We start from the raw sequence: 19,863 nt of genomic DNA, 5'->3' as shown, positions 1-19,863 counted from the left end.
GCCTAATTTTTCTAATCAAATCACCCAAACTCAAATCAGTTTTTATCCACTGCACCAGACTGCCATCCTGTTCATCTGTAACATAGCTGTAACTTTGTAACGCTTCATTCACTATTTAGGACTTTGACTCTATTATGTAATACCACATAGGCTTTAAATGGGACGTTGAGTCTGCATGTGACTGTTAACATTAATGGTTTTAGTATGCCGGTCTGGTCTAAAATTAGAAACTATAATCCTCTCTCCGCCCAAACACCATAACAGACAGCAGCTTCAAGTCAAAGCTTCTTATTTTAGATATTTCATCTGGGTGTTTCTTTCATATCTGCAGGCATGCTGAGAAAATATCTCTCGTTTCTTCACGTCAGAGCCTTTACCCAGTCAGAAGAAAACGCATCCACCAAGCCTCAGTCCTTTGACGTGTTTTTATTAATTTCACTTTGACATCAGTACAGAGACCACAAACTTTTTTTTATTTATTTTGACAGTTTTCTACTTTTTTTCCTGCAACATCTTTCCCAAAGCTTCAAAAATCAGAACCAAAGTCATAGCTAATACAAAACAGAGCTGATGTTAGTGAACAACGTCTAGACACCAGTAAAGAGTCCAAAGCTAAACTCTCCAGACACAAAAAAAGAAAAGAAAAAGAAGTCAAACACACTCCTGCCACACACACACACACTGCCATACCCAATGAAAACACAGGGACGAACAGGAAAAGGAGAAAAGCAACATGCTGTGAGGGAACAGGTTTAATTCATTTTATATATTACACTCTAAAGAAATAAGCTAGCTATGAATCTGAGGAGTAGTGATACATTTAGCCATGGCGCTGTAGTAAGCTAACGCAGCCTCTCCTGAACTACAGTTAAAGGTGCTGCATATGGGGAAGCTAGTTCACGTTCATAGCGTCACACTGGTTCAGCCTGAGGGTAGCTGGGTGAACATTAAAGGGTCAGTTCAACCAAAAATATATTTGTAGATTGAATCAGCGACTCAGATTCCCACCTCCACCACAACACAATGGAATGCTCATTGTGAACAGTTTTCCTTGAAACTACGTTTTAAAGAAGAAATAGTCCCAGACTCATAATTCAATGCTGTGAGCACCACAAATGACACCCCATTAGAAATCTTAAAATAAAAAAATAAAACTACAGTTCTAAATGTAACATTAGTTCTCCGAATTCTGGATGACGGGCAGAGACAAGTATGTTCTTTTGTAATTTGGTTGAACTGGCCCTTTAAATCAACTGAACAAATGTCAACCAATACAAATGTGCTCCATTAGCTTGCGTGAAGTTTAGCTTTTAGATGACAACATAAAGCTACAATATGCAACTTCTCCACATTCAAATAAACAGGATGCATAATACATTAGCAGTGTCAGTATTCAGGCCTAACCCCCCTTCCTCACACTTGAAGTCTGCTTCTTTAGCGCCTTTACAGATGCTGCTAACCTCAGGTTAGCTGACAGCTCATCAACACCTGCCCATTTGAGGGGGCGGCTAACAACTAGCATCTCCAACAGAAATGTTGCATATTTTGGCTTTAACGCCAGAGTCTGAATGAGACCGCATGCTAGAGGGGTCAACCGAGACACGAGTGAGGCGACCACACAGCGGAGAGCATGCATGGGGAGGAATGTTCCAGAGAAAACATCCAGTACACAGGCAGACGTAGTAGTAGTAGTAATGGGTAGTTACTGCATTTAGAGGCTGTTCAGTATTCAGGGGTCTCCGTGCAAACTTAATTTGGGGCGCAGCGAACTGGACAGCAACACGAACATACTCATTTCCTTCTATATATTCATCCCTTAAAACAATATGGAGACGTAGCAGTGGCCAACATATGACTATGGTTTACCGAGTTCAAAAACACCATTGAAATAGTCACAAGTAATAATCATATTAAACAAAAGTCAGGGTAGATATGATAGCCTATATAAAGGGTGGGAATCTGTTTCCAGCTTACACTATGACATGCGCTTCATGGCAGTCAAAGAAAAGGAACAAAGTGATAAACGGAGCTCTATAATAACCACTTTAAACCAAAACCGCGTCCATATCCCCAGCTACACTCTTTATTCAACATCGCAACCTCTTAATCTTATTTTACTTCCTCTCGGGTCACTGCTGAGGTTTGTATGGAGTCTAAAAAGTGACAAAAGAATAGCTAGACTTCGAATTAAAAAAATATTGTAAAAAGCAATTACAAAATCTTAATCTTTAATTTATCCATTTAATTTAGTTTAATTGATTATACTTAAATTGGGAGTGAAAGTTCATTCTTCACCCAAAAACAAAAACAACAAAAAAGGACAAACACATTTGAACTTCATTATTATTATTTTTCAGAGCTGTCAGCCATATCGCTATGTCGTCAAAGCTCCAGAGAATGTTAGAAAGCAGACTTTTTAATGAATCACGGTGAAAGTCGATATTTATTCTGGTGGCACATTCTATACTCCACAGCTTTGGAACTCAAAACCGCTCAGCAGTAGATTTTCTAACTCACCAATTGTGAGCTGGGAAGTCGTTTTGAGATTTAAGGGCGTGACAAAACATCAGAGAGAATCTCTTAACTTAACGAACAATCGGGAATTATTTCTGGAGAGGCCTCTGAAACACCAGTTTAAAACGAAGCTCAATGACACTCAACAGAACTCTTACAATGCCGTCGTCAAGCTACTAGGGAGTCAAAGCAGCAATCCTATAATTAATATCAATAATAGTAATAAGCAGTGAGAAGAAGAATAATGTACAAGTGAATGTGATACCTCAACACTGTGGTTTGAACAGGTGCGACAAAAGCAGTGCTGCTGTGAGGGAACTTTTCCTTTGATATAAAAAGCGAGGCTAACGTGTTCCGTACAGCAGAGAGAGCCTGTAGTCGTCTTCAGGTGGATATTTACATACAGAGAACTGTTCAAAAAAATGCATCTGATCAAGAGGGTGAACTAGACCAAATTATCACAGCTGGCTCAGTGTTCCAACGCTTCTATTTTAACCTGCTCGTGGGTTTGAAAAAATAAAAGTTCAGTGCATTGCAGAAACATACAGAAGTGCATGTGAGGCTAATGGAGGCTAACTCACTAACAGGCCGATCAGTAACAGCAAACCCGTTACCAGCCTCTGAAATTAACTCATATTAACAGCTGTAGAGCAAGAGAGCAGGATAAGACTAGCCACAATTACACCCAAAACATTTGTTTTATTACACTTTTTTTTATTTATTTTTGGACACTTCCTTTTCTTTACTTTTCCATCTCATAAGATCCGTTTGCCTTCAGGCAAATGTGTGGTTTTAATACAGACATTTGCTTTTTTTGTGACGTAGACAGCCATCATCCACCCCCTGCTCGCTCTACACGACAAAACCAGGTCATAGATTCAGTCTAGTTCACTCGACCCTGCGCCCGCAGACAAGTCGGGGTCCGCCGCGGCGCTACATCACTTCCTCGCTAGCGACACGCTTCCTGTCTGCACAGGCACAGTTCTTTTTAATGCTTGCAATTTAAGCTGCGCAGTAGTTTTACATTGAATATCGAGTAGCTCAAGAGATTTTCTACCTAGCAAGGTTCAGTGTAGTACGATGGTGATGGTTGATGGAGTAGGGGGGGAGGAGTTAGACTGGGGCAGGGGGTTATCTGGAGAGGGGTAGGAGAAGGTAAGGGGGCTCTAAGATGGAAATGGAGATGAGGATGATGGTGACGTGGAAGCTTCTAATTGGGGGAGGTTGATCATTCAGTTTTGCTGCGCTTCACAGCTCCAGGAAGTTTCTCTTGCAACCTGTGAGAGAAAAACAAGACGGGTGTGAAAAAAACTAATGGGTGGATGAAAGCTACGTCTAGAACACACTCATTACTTGATTCACTTACTTGGCCATTGTGGTGTTGACTTGAGTGCGTATCACGTCGATGTACTGATCGATCTGGCTCTGGAAGGAGACGAGATGAGAGAGAAGGTAAGCATGAGTGTCGGAAAATAACTTTTGACCTAAAGAAGGCAAAGGATCACTTTGAAATCCGATAACCATTTTTGATAACTAGTGAGAGCCACTCCGTCAACGAAGAACGGAAACAAGTGGTAGCATTTTCTTTTGTACTGAGCACTGGACTTGGATGTTGGATAAGAGTTCAACATCAGTTCTGTTTTCGTGAGACGAAGAGTGTCGGGACCTTGTTCAGGTCAACTGGCAGATCAGAGAAGCGTCAGCAGTAATGTGGACATTTTGAATGGTGAAGAGAGAGCAGAGATGTGGTCATGAGGTCTTGTCAAAGAATTCAGAACAGATGCTAATAGATGTAAACACTGGATCAGATGACATGTTTTATGAACCGTGTTGTTTCAAGCCCACAATAACACACTCTTAACCCTCTGAACCCCAAAACCCACCGGCGGGATGGAAAGCATGTTTATGTTTAATCTGTCATTATAGTCGGATTGTCATCTTTCCGACGGTCCTCCTTGAACACATGTGCGACGAACGGTTCCGTCAGACAACACACCTGAAGCTAAGCTTAAAATTGTAATATTTCATCAAAAACATTTTATTTTACATGTCTCATTAAAAATCGGGCCACAAATCAACCGTTTGGCCTAACCAGATGCCGTAAAGAACATTCAATTCTGCACTACTCAGCCCAACTAGGAAGAGATCAGCAGTCACGTGACAAAAATTCATTGAACCTGTGAGTAGGATTTCCCTTTAAAAAACAACGAGTAGACTCATAGAAAATCACCACTTCTAACCCAGTAGAAGTGTTTATGTGTCTGTAGCCGCACATTCCCTGTCCTCTGCCAGGAAAAACATAGCAAGAATAATGTCGAGATATGTCGAGAAACGCCAAGCGGACGAAGGGTCTGGGGGTTGGTTTTCACCTTCTGGGAGGAGGGGCCAACTTTGGATGTTGTGTTTATATGTCAAATACCGATACCAAAAGAGTACTTCATTCTACACCCATCGTGTGAATAGAAGCTGTGTCCCACTGGCTAGCTAACCGCCGCTACACCGCACAGCGCTCATACACAGTTCCCGCTAAGAACGCCTCCCCAACCAGAGTTGTCGTGCCCCCCCCACTCTACCCCCTCCTAGGTTAAATGGTTAAAACGGTTAGCTCTGTCAGAACTGTTGCCAGTGTTGGTGCTGTTCACCATATTAGCATCATTAGCTACTAGCCGCCAGCTCAGATATCTCCGTGTTAACAGCCGTGTGCAGGCAGGCAATCCCGGCTGTATGGGTCGTAGCTGTTGCGGTAGTAGGCCAATCACACGTCGCATTACATTGAAGAATGCTTATGGTAATTGGCTGTGAGCAAAACCATACAGTTAAGTCATTTTTGTCTTCTTCTCGGCACAGAAAGGATCGATTGCAGGCAACGCTTGCCTGGACAAGTTTCGATGGTACTTAGCATTGGTCCGATACTTAGCCCTCATCACAATGAGTATTAAAACATTCAAACAATCACCACGAGTACATGAGTCTCAGCATCTACTCTGTGCCAAAATCCAGTGAAAAGTAATTACGAGAAACTGTGACCAGCAAAAGACTGCGTCAAACAGTTGAGTACATTCCCCTAAACACAAAGTTCCCATTTGGCATGATGTGCATGGACGTGATGCTGACCCCCCCTTATTTGAGCCGGCAGTAGAATGACTTCACATTCTCAGCAGCTGGACACTGGACAGCAACAAGCCTTCAGTGTCTGATGAAGACTGCAGTCATCCAGTGAGCTCACTGCTGACGGGAATGTTTGCTAACAGCTGAAGTCATCCGATATATTCACGGTAACCGAGGACCCAGGGTCGCACTCTCACCTTGTTCTTCTCGTAGACGGGAGGCACAGCGAAGAGCAGGATGTCAGCTGGAGAACAGAGAGAGAGAGCAGACACGTGAGGAACACGACAACATACTGAACACACATCGGTGGACTTTGACTGTTAAAGCAGACACAGCACGGTTTATATTCTCAGCCTGCACTCATTCTGTTGAGGGACAGTTCTTAGAGGACAAAAATTAGGCTTTTTCATCAAATCAATCATTAGATGATTTATTGAATTGGTAAATATGTAACGTCTGGTAAATAATCAAGAAATACAACATTACATGTGTTATTTGTACATTTATTTTCTGCATTTACATATTTGGAATGTGTGCCTTTCAATGTGTAAAAACAGTAACGTCTACTTTTTTTCTGAAATACGATGAATGTGAATGAGCTTTTTGGTTCCCTCAGTGCTTACCCAGGATGAGAATGGTGATTCCATTGAAGACGGCTCCTACATAGGTGAACAGCCACATGACCACAGCCAGCTGTCAGTGAACAAAATTAAGTTAGAGAGAAGCATTCTAGGACACAATACCACACTTCAAATAGACCTCGTTCATCAGAGCTTCACTCCTCGATCATAGTGTCAATTCTTAAATCATGTCTTAATAGTGGCCAACAAAAACTAATAAAGGCTAGAACAACATTGATGGCAGGAATTCATTTTACTATAATGGTTCTCAAGGTAACTTTAGCATATACATGTCCAGCATGAATCCCATCACTACAGCAGGATCATGTCATAATCACAACTCTGTAGATATTAACTAAGTATTTGCATTTACTTCTACTTCAATCCCTGTTAGATTACAGACAATGACATCAAGCACCTCCTGCGTATGTTTCAAATTAAATTGGAGCCCCTTGAGTCCCTGGTAGGCTTTTAATGTGAAACATTGTTTTTAATTTTTGTTTAGAAAACAGTAGAATGAGAATTGAGCGACATGACTGATTGAAGTAGTAAGGAAAACCATTTACACATATTTTTAAGACTATATTGCAAAGTGCATTATAAAAAGAATATGTGTGATTCATGACCATGAGAGTATTGTTGGGGACTTTCCAGCTGATCAGAGAGCTGATCAGAGAGTGGAGGAGAAGTGAAGACTTCTGGAGCTTTGTGCTGCTGATCCAACTCTCCTGTCAAGCTCAGAATCTCGGATACCGCTCGCAGTAGGAACGGAGGAAGTTTTTCATCGTTCTAAGAGCCCGCATTTTTATTTTGTTTGCCTCCCAAGAACTAGGAACGATCATAGTTCTTAGAACACCGTTTTCAGGGACTTTTGTGCTCCTATTTCAGAGTAGCTACTCTCCCAGCACAAGAGGAACCGCGAGTGACCCAAGTGTACGGTGATTGGTCGGACACGTCAGCCAATGCATTATCGCCTTTAGCACAAAGACTAGCCCAGTAACTTTAGCACAAAGGCTAAACCAGAGCTTTAGCACAAAGGCTAAACCAGTAACTTTAGCACAAAGCACAAAAGCTAATAATAATAATAATGATATGTGGAGTATTATTGCTGCTTGGCTGACAGTGATGGCTGGTTGCTATAACCTGATGTTCGAGTATAACAGAAGCAAGACTTATTTTCAATAACAAAAGTGTTCTTCAGTTCGGTCCTGGGATAAAATCATTGTTACATAAACCTGTTCAATCATTTATCGAAGTGAAACACAAGCAGCTGTCAAACCTGTGATCCACCCATACAGGTATTTCATGTAGCCTGATGGGTGTGGACTGAGCTGCTGGTCAGTTTTGTTGCAGCTTTCAGGGAGTGACAGCGGTTTTGTTTACCTTTCTTGCTTGTACATAGTTTGGAGAATGCCTGCACATCTCTGCCAACATCACCCTGAGCACAGTTTTAATCATTCACAATGGGCAGAAACACCTGAGGGAGGGTGTGAAGGACAGGCTTTGACTTCATCAAGTTAACCTCCAGCTCGGGGCTTTTCAGAGCGATGTGAGGCTTTGGTCAGAGCTTCTTCCTTGTTGTTTCCAATGTGTTTTAGAAACCGGGATGTTGTTGTCATTAAAAAGGCCACGGGGGACCAATTGACTGATTTTTACAAGTTGTTTGGTAGGCCAGTGAAGTAAGCAGACAACAGGAGAGACTGATTTTCTGTCATGTTTGTATTAAAATGTATACCTTCATATGCCAGTGGTGAATCACTTTATAGTTTCAGTTTGCTCCCCCTGTTGTGATTTAGAAACAATTAAATATTGTAGTATTTCTTTGCCTCCGAATTTCATATTTTCATTAAATAATTCTTTGAGGTCCAAAGGGGTTACATTTTCAAATATTTTACAATAAGATTAGAGAAATGTCCAAAATATGAATTCTTTGGGTCCAGAATTTGTTTTGATTCTTTGTACCTGTTTAGGTTGTATTATCTAAATAATTAGCATCCAACAATACAATGATAACTACTGGGGTATATCTTAACAGTACAGATCAGATTGGGACTATAATTAGAGAGGTGTTACTATGGTCTTTATGGAACAGAGTGGGTAAAGGTTTCCATAAGCAGATAAAATGACCAGAACTCAGGGTGACAATGGACGGTGACTGAAGGTCGGAGCTGCTCACCTTCAGGGAGTCCACGAGGTCCTCGACCAGGAAGAGGCGGCTCATTTGCTTCAGGGCTCGGTTGATGTGGGTCAGACTGGAGTCCACATGCTTGCGGAAAGTCTCTGGTGGGATGCTGACATCCTTATCTATCAGTGTTCTGCAGAGAGGGAGGAGGGGAGGGTGAGCACAGAATGAGGCTAAGTATGTGGGCCCAGAGTGCTGCAGGAAAACCGACAGAATTCGCCTTTGGTGAGCAGCTTTAACAAGGACACTAATGGGAGGCTTTCGTTTGTTTCTTTGTGGCTTAAAAAGACATTGTCAGCCCTACAGAGCGGATGTCTGAAGTCACGGTTTGAGGCTTTGAGGAGGACAATGGACACAAAATGGAAGACTTTCCTTTTCTTATTAATGCTTATTTTGTTCTGCCCAACCATTGTCCAAGTCCACACATAAACTATAAAGAAACAAAAGCATAAATGCTCTCCAGTGCGACAGGGACTTCAGGCACCAGCAGAGCTACGAGTGAGAACAGACAACGAAACTGAGAAAACAAGTGAGAGACGTGTGTTGACCTAATTTATGGACCCATAATTTTAAAAAAGTGTTAATTTTAAAGTAAATTTGATGAGAGAGAGAGAGATCAAGACCTGAAGCATTGTGACCAAGTTTGAAAAATAAAACTTCTAAAACTTTCCAAGAAATGTGTCTGTTTGAGTTTATAGAGGAAGATTTTAGAGAAGATCTTAAGTATCAAACACCACCTTTCATTATTAAAGACTACTCTATTACTCGTTTGTTTTGTAACTAAGCAACCAATCTACCTTCTGTTTACACCTGAATATATTCGTTTTCAGGCGCGCTAGTATGGATGTAAATTATTTATATATACTTATATAACGATGCTGTGTGTAAATTCACATTCCTGACCATTTCCACATCATCTTAAATTAACTTGAATAGGTAAACCAGACATTTCAAAGAGATACAAGTTAAATTACAACTATGTTTCATGCATGCGTTATTGAAAACGTAAACATTTAGGTGAAGTTAATAGATTCACGTTCTTTTTCCTGTCGTCAGTAAAACAAACAATGTTCGCTAGCTTCATGTTAGATTCAATGTTATAATTAGTCTACGATACAAACATTCAGGCTCCCCCGTGTGGCTCAAAGTGAACTGCAGATATAAATGTTAAATAAAACACTTTGGAAGAAGTTCTGCAAATGTATTTGGTGACCCTAACACAATCTCCTGTGACATACTTGTGGGTCCTGACCGTGTCTTTGGGACCGATTTAGAATAGCCCCCCCACCCCCGTTGTATAAGAATAGCTTTTAATCAATAAATATTTAGTAAAAGGCCTCCTAGTTTTCTGATCTGCTCTTGTGTTAATCTGCTGTGGATGTTATACTTAAAACAAGTTGCGGCCACGGCTGTCGCTGGCACTGAGCAATAAAAAACTTCTACTTTCATACTCTTTTCGGTCGCTGTTAAATTACCATCAATTGGATTAAATCCCAAGAGGCAGAAATGACTCAACTCGAATAAGACTCGTTTTTTTCGTATAGTTGATGACTTGATCTGTAGAAACATTCTATACTTTGCCAATTTGAGCATCAAACTAAAAACATGTTTTGGCCTTGTTTTAAAACCCAGGCCAATCAAATCTCCCAGACAACAAGAAGGAGAAGGTAAAGTAAAGTAGCAATGAAGTTCTAGAGGACTTGGTCTTACTTGAAGGGGTGTCCATCGCTGGACTTCTGCACTGCCTGGACGACGCACTTGTAGATGCGGAAGGTGATGGTGACACAGAGCAGGGCCAGCAGGAGGTAGGAGGCCACGCTGATGAAGCTGAAGGCTGCCAGCGACAGCAGCAGCAGCAGGGACAGCCCGAACACCAAGCCAGACTTCTTGGGGTCCCGCCAGTAGATCAGATCCTTAACTGCATAGAGGAAGTTAGGAGGGGTGGGGGGGGGGGGGGCGTTAGACTGATATCAGAATAAAATGAAATATCATACCAAGTTGTAAAATAATAGTTTGTCTGAAGAAAAAACTGAAAACTTTTTATTTTTTCAATTAAAAAAAACGACACTAAATTTTCAGGATGAAATCTAAATTGTTTGTTTAAGGCAGCTCTCTATTTGAAACCGTTGAAAAAAAGCATGGTTCTCTTTGCAGCTGAGGTAGATTTATATGGAAAATATTTGTATTGTCCTAGTGGTCAGGCGAGCGTGGAGAAAAGCTCCAAATAAAACATGAACATGCAAACATTAATCTTCTTCGGCACGTGCAGCAGAGAATAACCGAGGAGGGCCCATTGCTGTGGATGCCCGCTTCGTGTTTGTATGCATGTCCTGTGGGGAGTCGCGCATGCAGAAGGGATGGCCTCTATACAAGGCAGTTATGTAAGGCTGGAATGGGCTGGCGCTCTCAGACTGCCACGCCTTCCCTCTGCGTAGGGGAAACGGCTGCATTCAAAAAAGCCTTTTGTAAGTGGGGGAGAAAGCACGTGGGCCGATGCCTCAGGGACGGTTCAGGCTTCAGTGCTCCAGCTAGTTTAATGGGAACACACGTTATATGGGACCTTCACACACATCACAGAAACAGCTAACTGTTTGCTTTTTCAAAGGACAAAGATGCCAATTAATATCAGAAATATATAATGCAGAAATTTTTATTTTTTATCTCTGTAGATAGAGCTCAGATTCATGCAGGTTCATACACACACTCATGTTCAAAGATGCATGTCACACACATTCCTTTCTTATTAGAAAAAGAGGGACTGTCTCCTCAGTCGGCCAAAATTCTGACCAAGACCAGCCTCAATTTGTTCCTCAGGGACATTCAACCACAACGCTATGATGCATGCAAATGTATGCTGCTGACCAAGTGCAGTGTTAACAGAGCTGACCTTTGATAGAACAAGGAGCCGGAAAAACTAAAAGTTATCGTGTCGATGGTACAAATATTTGTCTACGATAAACTGTGTTAACTCAATGCCTAGTTGGTGACAGAGCCAGCTATTGTGACTGGCTATGTGGCATGTTATGAGCAGCTAGTCTACTATATTTGGCCTGAACCCAAACTCTCAATTATTACTGCAGTCAGTCATCTTTTGCCACAGTTAATATGGGTAGTTATCCGACTCAGACATCCTTATAAAATAGTTTAACATGCATGTTTTGCAAACACTATAAAAGCTAAATATGTGGCTGAACGGAGAAAAATTAACTGATATTTCTCAAACTATGACGAGACTATTTGATGGACTATCATTCCTTACAAATCAGTCCTTTTTCAGTACCTTAATAGATATTGAACTGATGCTGTACAAAACGTTTTCTTTGCATTAGGTTTAACACCACCACATGGCTCGTCTGACTCACAAAATAAGCTCAGCATGCCAAGAGCTGAACCTGTGTGTAAGAATGTGAGAGAAAAGCAGCAGCACTGCTGTGGGGCTCACACACAAACAGAAAGAGCTCTATTGTTTCTCATTCCGTCAGAGCCTACAATGAGACTGCATGAAAACCTCATAACTCCAGTAAACAATGCAATTTTCATCTATCAAATCAGACGATGTTGGGGACATGTGATATGACAGATTCAAACAGATATGAAAACATTAAACTACATGATGGTCAAGCTGGAAACAAAGTTGACTTTTCTGGGATGTAATGTTTTCATCTGACAGTAACAATGAGCGGGGTTTCCTCACCCTGCACTGCAGGGGTGAGTGTGTGTGCTGCCAGCACACAAAGGGAGGCAGCGAGAAACATCCTCCCTCCAGGCTCACTTTTTAACACACATGCACAACTTTAAACAAACTCAGATGAAAATAATCTGTGTAAAATACAATATAAATAGACTATTTATAAACAGCGTTATTTTGAAATACAGTGCTCTAAAATTACATTTTTAGCGTTACAGCTACCATTTGTTGGGGACTTCGTTATACAAGACCTCAGCTAATTTGAGTTTTAACAACGTTTTGATAACCTTAAACAGTGGTTCAATTAATGTTATTAAGCTAACCTTCAATGAATAATGGCAGTGTGCAGTGTGTCTTTGGCTTACATTCAGTCAATCAATAAATGTATATATTGATTTGAAAAAAGTCCCTCATTGAAAACAATATACACACATTTTATTTAATAAAAAGAAAGGTGTAGCATTATTTTGATACTCTCGGCAGCCTGCGGGGGCTCTGCAGGTCGATGATGTTGGAGGCAGCCGGAGCTTGACGGCTCTTGTTCATTATCTCTATCCATGTCTCTTGCCCTGACTCTAATCTGCTGAGGTCCCAGTGGCTGCTGAGGCGCAGTGGCCTGCTTTCACTGTGCTGCTCTTAAAGCTGCACACACAACCACAGGCCGAAGCAGAAACGGGCTGGACCAGCACACATGAACTGGACCAAGGAACAATGTTCTGCACCTGTCTGCTGCCATTATAAGTGATAAATCAAGTATGTTAACTCTACTGGTTACTACTTTAAAAACCTGCATCAGAACTTTGCTCATGCAGGTAAACACACTGCACCAATTCAGACCACTGGCACACTTTACCTGCTTTTACCTACATGACATCATAAATTCTGCTTTAGTTGAGTTTCAGGTCTCTGTCATGATTTAATTCCACACACAATGTACAGCAAATGATAAACTATGTGACAGCAGGGGATTGTTGTCACTACTGAATAAATCCATAGGCACGCTGGTCAATGTCATCCGAGTCCAAGCCATCTGCTATTTTGTCTCAAAGTGGACGGACTAGCAGACAGACAACTGGGCACAATAATATTGTACATAATCATGCCTAATCCAAACAGTGAACATTCAGGACAGATGTTCTTCTAAACTGGTAGTTGACCTACAGCACATGACCCTTTGTCACACTGAGCAAATATTCTGTCAGTTACTGTCCAGTGAAATAAGGATGATAAAAGCAGTGGCTAACATTACAAATCACACTCCTTTTAGCTCTGGTTTGGTCTACACCACTTCGTGACAAATATGGCTCTTCACTAGGTTCGGGTATCGGTACTGGATACCTTTAAAAAAAAAGGATGCGATTTGATCCCAATACATATCCTGACTGAAGCTATTCCTTTGACTAAAAACAAGATGGTAACCTGAACAAATGACATTACAGGTCCATGTCAGACACCTTAGTGGAGAGTCAAATACCAAACACTGATACAGGTTCAGTTCAAGTATTCACATGTGCCTTTTCTCCACTTTACAAATCTTCACACAGAGGATTAACACAAATCTGAGCACTAATGGAATGTTGGATTTGAACTAATCTTTGACAGCCTGACAACAAGTCTGGTATTAAAACTAGCCCACAAATAAATTTAGAGGATCACATTTGCCAACACCTTGTGGATTTCACTAACAGATGGCTGGGATGGAATTTCTGACAAGGGGGACCAAAAACTTGAAAGGAAATGCAGAAATTGTCGAGCATATCCCACATAACAGGCACACCAACTGAAACAAACTCCTCCCGCCTAATAACCAGAGTTGTGGAGCAGCACTGCAGGGGAGCACTAAAATAGCTCGAGCTCATGGCTGGAGGGAGAGGACAACACAGGCTCCTCTACAGAACACGACACAAAAACAGAGCTTCCTCTTTAACGCCAAGTCATTAATATCTCAATTAGAAAACGATAACATTATGAGCACAGCTAACAAGCTTGTTCAAGCACAGAGCAATGAACATGATGGCATGTACATGCTACGGCTAGTAGCTCCCATACATTTTGCTCCAATTCTGTTTTATTTTGGCGTTTTTTCTCTCGTTTATAACTGGAGAACTTATGGCATATGACAGAATACATTACTCAACATCAGAAAATGAAGCATGGGGATTGGATTAAGTGCAGCGGTCCTTGAGACGATCACCACCCACGGCCGATCAACCAGCCAGACCTGCTGGTCCAAACACCACTGAAAGCAGAGTCAACTGCCCCAGGAGGAAGAGAAAGGAGAGCCAAAATGGAAGCTAAGCTAACCCAGCAAAGACCTAAGGCTACTCCACTGTCCGGTCGCAGAAAAAGGCTAACCCAGCAACAGGAGATCGGTGGCTGTTGTGCACACATCTTTGTGGGGACTCCAGTGGGACGAGAGGAGGTGGACTCTGTTGACATCAATGATACTTGATGCTAAAACATAGTCAAAAGATTCAAGGATCCTTGAATATAAAGCTAAACTTATGCCTCTTCTGCACTTTCCCTTAGTTTCTGGTTGCTAGAGCACCAGCACTCTGGTGTGCCAGCTCAGGCTAAAATATTCAACACATGTAGACGTAGCACTGACTGTGTCAGGATTACTGTCTGCATACCAGCTTCTGTGCATGGGTGTGTGGAATGGAGATTGGGTTTGCAGAGAAGGAGAGGGTACTGCAGAACTGGCTAATGTAACTCTTGAAAAGTAATACCCACCAGAACATTTGCACTTGCTCTGGTCAACTTTAAATAGAGAGTAATAACTATCACTGTAGGCTGTGATGCTTGAAAACAGGCTGGTTAATATCAGCTCACATATTCTAAACAACTTTCAGTGGGAAAAGGACAGCTGGACATAGATGAAGAGGAGGATTGGACAAGCAAGTACTGAAAGACCTGACAGCAAACCAATTTCCCAAGATGGCATCTTGCCTAAACTCAAGTGTGAATTTGCAATGAATACGCAAGTATTTTTGCATGATTTTGTTTTGTTGTACCATGCCTTGTCATGGTATTCACCAAGTGGGCTGTGGAAACTTGCATCGAGACAGAAACCCGACACTGGGGATTGACTGTACCCCGTGACTTCCAAGGTTCTTGCAAGCAAACACTTGGGCGCCATATCTAAACCCCCACCCCCACTCTGTCCTTTACAGCTGGGCAGTGGTCCATTGACAGAGGGCAGGAGAGGGTCAAAAGCTCAAATGAAGTGGGGATCACTGGACCATATGCAGCCTTAGTGTCTATATAGCACACTACACTGTGGATTGGCTCCTATAATCTCTGTGACAACTGCAGTCTGTACAGCTTTAGTATACTGCCGATGACTTTCAAGACAAAGATTTGTCTGTATTGTAGCTTTATATATGCATATGTAACTAGCTACTTGACATCATCATACCTTTGAAATGCCAATGTTCATTACATGTAAGCCAAAAGGTGGTTTTCACTGGACATTTAGAGGTTTATCTGTAGTCCGTATTGAATCAGGCATTTAAACATACTGACATGAGAACACCTGCTTCAATTATCAGACTCCTTTTGGGATCATGCAAAGATTTGCACTAGAGAGTATGGGTTGTAGACTGGCTCATGATTGACTAAATATACAAAATAACAGAATTCTCAAACAAAGCTAAACTTTGTTCAACTAAAAGTAGTTTGTATTTTAAAAAAAGACAACAAGTGACATAACAGTAAACTGTTGGCCATTGTTAATCTTTAGTAGTAGTACAATTTGGTACAGCGGTCCCGTGTATGGCTTAATATCAACCTGGTTTGACATTTTTTACACTAGCCCAACCATAGCAACTACAGTTATTTTTAGAGCCTGAAATATTGCCGGCAGATGTTTGCCAATAAATAGCAAGAGGAAGCACTTTTTTCATTCTCCACACAATAACTTCATCACTCTTCATGTGATTAAACAAGTACAAGACCATGAATGCCTACGAAGGGACACCGTGTACATTGTGGCCTTTAAGAACTGGTAAAGTAACCTTTGAAATTAACTGTGTTCATTTGAAGCATACTAAGGCCTTTATGCTCTCCTAGTATAAGTGTATAGTATACTATGAATCAATCTGCAACAACAAAATGGGTGTTTTTCTCGTTGCCATAAAGCCTGTTCTTACATGAATGCAACACGTAAAAATAGACACTTTTTGGAAAGGAGCAGGCCGTTACAAGGTGCAAGTGAGAAAATAGGTATTTTTTAGTCTCTTGAGGGGACTGCATGAGGTCAGCAGGCCTACAGCCCATAAGAAACAAGTGTTACCTGATAAGTGGGTTAGTATTGCTGTCAAGACATGCTCAGCAAGATGATAGGCTTCAGCCACCCATTCGTCGATGGCTTCTACCTCTTTGGAATACGTGCTGTCAAACACACGGTTGCTTTGGGAACATGGAGGATTGGGAACTGCGGCAAATGAAGACTGCTTTGTAGATGTCACGCTGGGGTTAGCTTTGCTCTGGTCAGGAACCATCAACTGGAGAGGCTCCACCTCCTCTTCTTGACTGCTGCCTAACTCTTTGAGAGCGTTGATAGTAAGCCGTTCTTGTTCAAGGTCCATCACCATGGTTGGAGGGGACTGGGAAGGAGGCATACCGGTTTTGCACAACTTGTTATTGGAAGAGACAGCTTGGTGCGCGTTGTCAGGTTCTTCATCCTGCCTTGATTTCAGGCACTCTCGCATGAACTCCACAAAGCTATCTGTAGGCTCAGACATTGAGCTGCGAGGGGCAATGCTGTCTGTGTTGCTTGTTGAGTTAGGTGTATGGTGACCTGGTTTAGTGTCCTGCTGGATCTTTGAGGCAGTTTTCTGTGGTGGTAAGGAGTTGCTATTTGCCATGTTATCTGTAACAACATCAGTGGTCATTTTCTGAATGAAATCTTGCTCATTGACGCCGCTTAGTGTCTCACTTTGGAAAGAGGAATATGGATCTTGGGGATATTCTCTTAGAGATGGCTGACCAACTGGCTTGGGGAAGGCTTCATCATCATTCACTGAAGTGAAATCGTCCAGATTTTGACTCCTTGCATTCAGTGGTTCAATGAGGATTTGAGAAGGATCAGAAAGAAACCGCTGCTTAGCATTGTCTAACCCTTTGTCATCAATATCATCCAAGGGAGAGGATGCATCATAATCATAATCAAATGATTGTCTGTCATATATATCATCTTGCATGAAGCTAGTTTTAGAACGGGAAGTCGTCTCCATGTAAGCATCTTTTGCAGCCGTGTTGCTCTTTTCATCCACCTTGGATTGAGTATAAGGAGTTGTTTCCATGAACGCAAGACCAGTTTTGCAAGGTTTGACCAGGATCTCTTGTGCTTCATTCGACCACTCGTCATCATTTTCTGGGAAGTCCGGTTCTTCATTTGTGAGTATGAAAGGGGAAACTTCATCCTTTACTTTACTGGAGGTAGTCTGTGATTTTTCAGATTTTGCTTGATTGGATTGGGCCTCAGGTTTTGATGCAGATTCCTGATGTACTATTTCAGGAAGAGATTTGAGTATGTTGTGTTTAGGAGAGTATTCAGCATCAGAGTCCACAGGTGAGGATGGAGGAGAGTAGCCTTCCATGAATTCTGTTTCTAAGGGGCGTGTTTTGGGTGGTTCTTTTTTACCGTTATCTGGCTCTGGGGTTTTTGAAGCTCCTCTAGCAAGGTCTTTTACAGCTTCATAATCCTCATCTTCAAGCTCCATTTCCATCTCCTCTTCACTGTAATTCGGCTCGTCGGTCTCAATAACATTTATTGTAGGAACCTGCATTAGCTTCCTCTCAGACTTTGGTGGAGGAGGCTCATTTTCCTCAGTGGTAAGACTGGGATTTGCAGGAGCAGGGATAGGATCATTTGAAACTGCTGGATCAGAAGATGCAGGAAGAACAGATGCAGGAAGAGTGACACTATCTTCAATGACAGTGTCGTCTGACTCTCCTGAACTATCAGCTTCGCTTGCCTCTGGGGGCTCCAGATCGCCGGTCCACATGGTCTTCTTGTCATCTGAAACATTGTGTTTAACATCCGTGCCAACTGGTGGACTGACGGGAGGAGATGGGGAGTCAAAGCCGGAAGGAGGTGCAGGCGAAGCTGGAAGCACCGAATTAAGATTTGATGTAGCCTGGGCACCTGCTTTTTCCTGCTGATCCCACATGTAGGCTGTTGGCAAAAAGCTTAGGTCAAACTCAGACTCTTCCTCAACACTTGACTGCTTCTGTGCATCAATGAATTCATCCTTCAGTTTTGGAGCTTCAGCAGGAGAATCCATGAAAGCAGCAGGGACACCAGCAAAGGCAGCAGGAGCATCAGGTATAACTATGCAAGTCCCCTTCTCCTCCTTTGATGCAACATTCTCAGAAGTCAGCATGCCTTTAATTAAATCTACAGCATCAAAGTCTGTCACAGGAGGTAAATGAGTCTTCATCCACTCTTCGGTTTCTTCAGATTCATTCACTTGCCTTAAATCTCCAAGTACTTCAAAGGGGGATTCTGGTGACTCCTGATCAACTGAACACTCTCTTTTCTGGACAGTTGGTGTCATTTTATCAGTGGAAGATTTGGGGGTCTCAGCGTGAGATTTGGGGATGTCAGAGAGAGATTTGGGGGCGTCAGAGAGAGGTTTGGGGGCGTCAGAGGAAAGTCTGGGGGCGTCAGAGGAAAGTCTGGGGGCGTCAGAGGAAAGTCTGGGGGCGTCAGAGGAAAGTCTGGGGGCGTCAGAGGAAAGTCTGGGGGCGTCAGAGGAAAGTCTGGGGGCGTCAGAGGAAAGTCTGGGGGCGTCAGAGGAAAGTCTGGGGGCGTCAGAGGAAAGTCTGGGGGCGTCAGAGGAAAGTCTGGGGGCGTCAGAGGAAAGTCTGGGGGCGTCAGAGGAAAGTCTGGGGGCGTCAGTGGAAAATTTGTGGGCGTCAGTGGAAAATTTGGGGGCGTCAGTGGAAAATTTGGGGGCGTCAGTGGAAAATTTTTCATGGTGGCGGTCTCTGAAGTGAGAGAACCCTCCATCACTTCTAAAATCAGGTTCCTTCTTTTTGGCAGCAAGAGCTTCCAGTGCCTTTATTCGCTCTGACACAGGAGATATTATCGGCGAATCCAGCTGTCCATCCGGCGGCCCCGCTTCACTCCCGTAATTATCAGGGGTGAATGAGCCAGGTTGAGAAGGAAAGCGGAGGGATGTCGCAACGCCTTCGTAGGGCTTGTCGGAGCCCAGGACGACTCTTTTGTCTGCATCGGCGTGTATGAAGAACGACAGCGAAGAGGAAAAAGGAGGGGAGGTCATATAAATCACAGTAGTATCCCAACACTAAACTCCCATGCACTTCTATTATTCAGCGAGGCCTTAATGTTGCAGCCCAAGCATTCATGCATTGCACCATGAACATATAAGATTCATATAATGGCTCTTCACCTTTTGCATGCCGCTTTTAACTACTCCACAAAGTTTCCATCAGGCAGCACTCAGTATGGCAACTTAAATTATTTGAATGATCGGATAAAGCAGCAAAAGAAATAAAATCTCACTGATCTCACCACGTGTGACGATGGTGACTGCATGTCAGTTGCAATTTGTATAGCAAATGTATACTTGCTATACACTTGCGGGATTGAAAGCAATTTCTTTTTGATATGGTTTATCTTATTGCTTGTTTGTGAACAACATTTCATTAATACAATTGTCAGTCACTATTACACTTGAAAAGATTTTGTCCTGTAAACTGCTCTCAGCTAAAATAAATAT

The 19,863-nt window shown here is 42.3% G+C and overlaps 1 protein-coding gene across 3 annotated transcripts in view; it reads right to left on the bottom strand.

Moving 5' to 3' along the window:
• Window positions 1–410: 410 nt before the first annotated feature.
• Window positions 411–19,863, bottom strand: part of rtn3 (reticulon 3) — a 29,698-nt gene continuing 10,245 nt past the window's right edge. For 2 of the 3 annotated variants that reach the window (XM_076087144.1, XM_076087145.1), the window contains 6 exons: window positions 10,135–10,342; window positions 8,419–8,557; window positions 6,246–6,315; window positions 5,820–5,866; window positions 3,881–3,939; window positions 411–3,791 (listed from right to left, as the gene is read on the bottom strand). In XM_076087144.1, coding sequence (XP_075943259.1) covers window positions 3,743–3,791; window positions 3,881–3,939; window positions 5,820–5,866; window positions 6,246–6,315; window positions 8,419–8,557; window positions 10,135–10,342 — 572 coding nt within the window. In that variant the 3' untranslated portion in view covers window positions 411–3,742. Of the gene's footprint in view, window positions 3,792–3,880; window positions 3,940–5,819; window positions 5,867–6,245; window positions 6,316–8,418; window positions 8,558–10,134; window positions 10,343–16,406; window positions 19,350–19,863 lie in introns of all 3 variants that reach the window. The other variant, XM_076087143.1, reaches the window with a different exon arrangement.

This window comes from Anarhichas minor, unplaced genomic scaffold (assembly GCF_050575085.1).
Source record: "Anarhichas minor isolate MPS153535 unplaced genomic scaffold, ASM5057508v1 ptg000009l, whole genome shotgun sequence".
NCBI lineage: Eukaryota > Metazoa > Chordata > Actinopteri > Perciformes > Anarhichadidae > Anarhichas > Anarhichas minor.
This window is presented reverse-complemented; position numbering and strand designations above follow the sequence as displayed.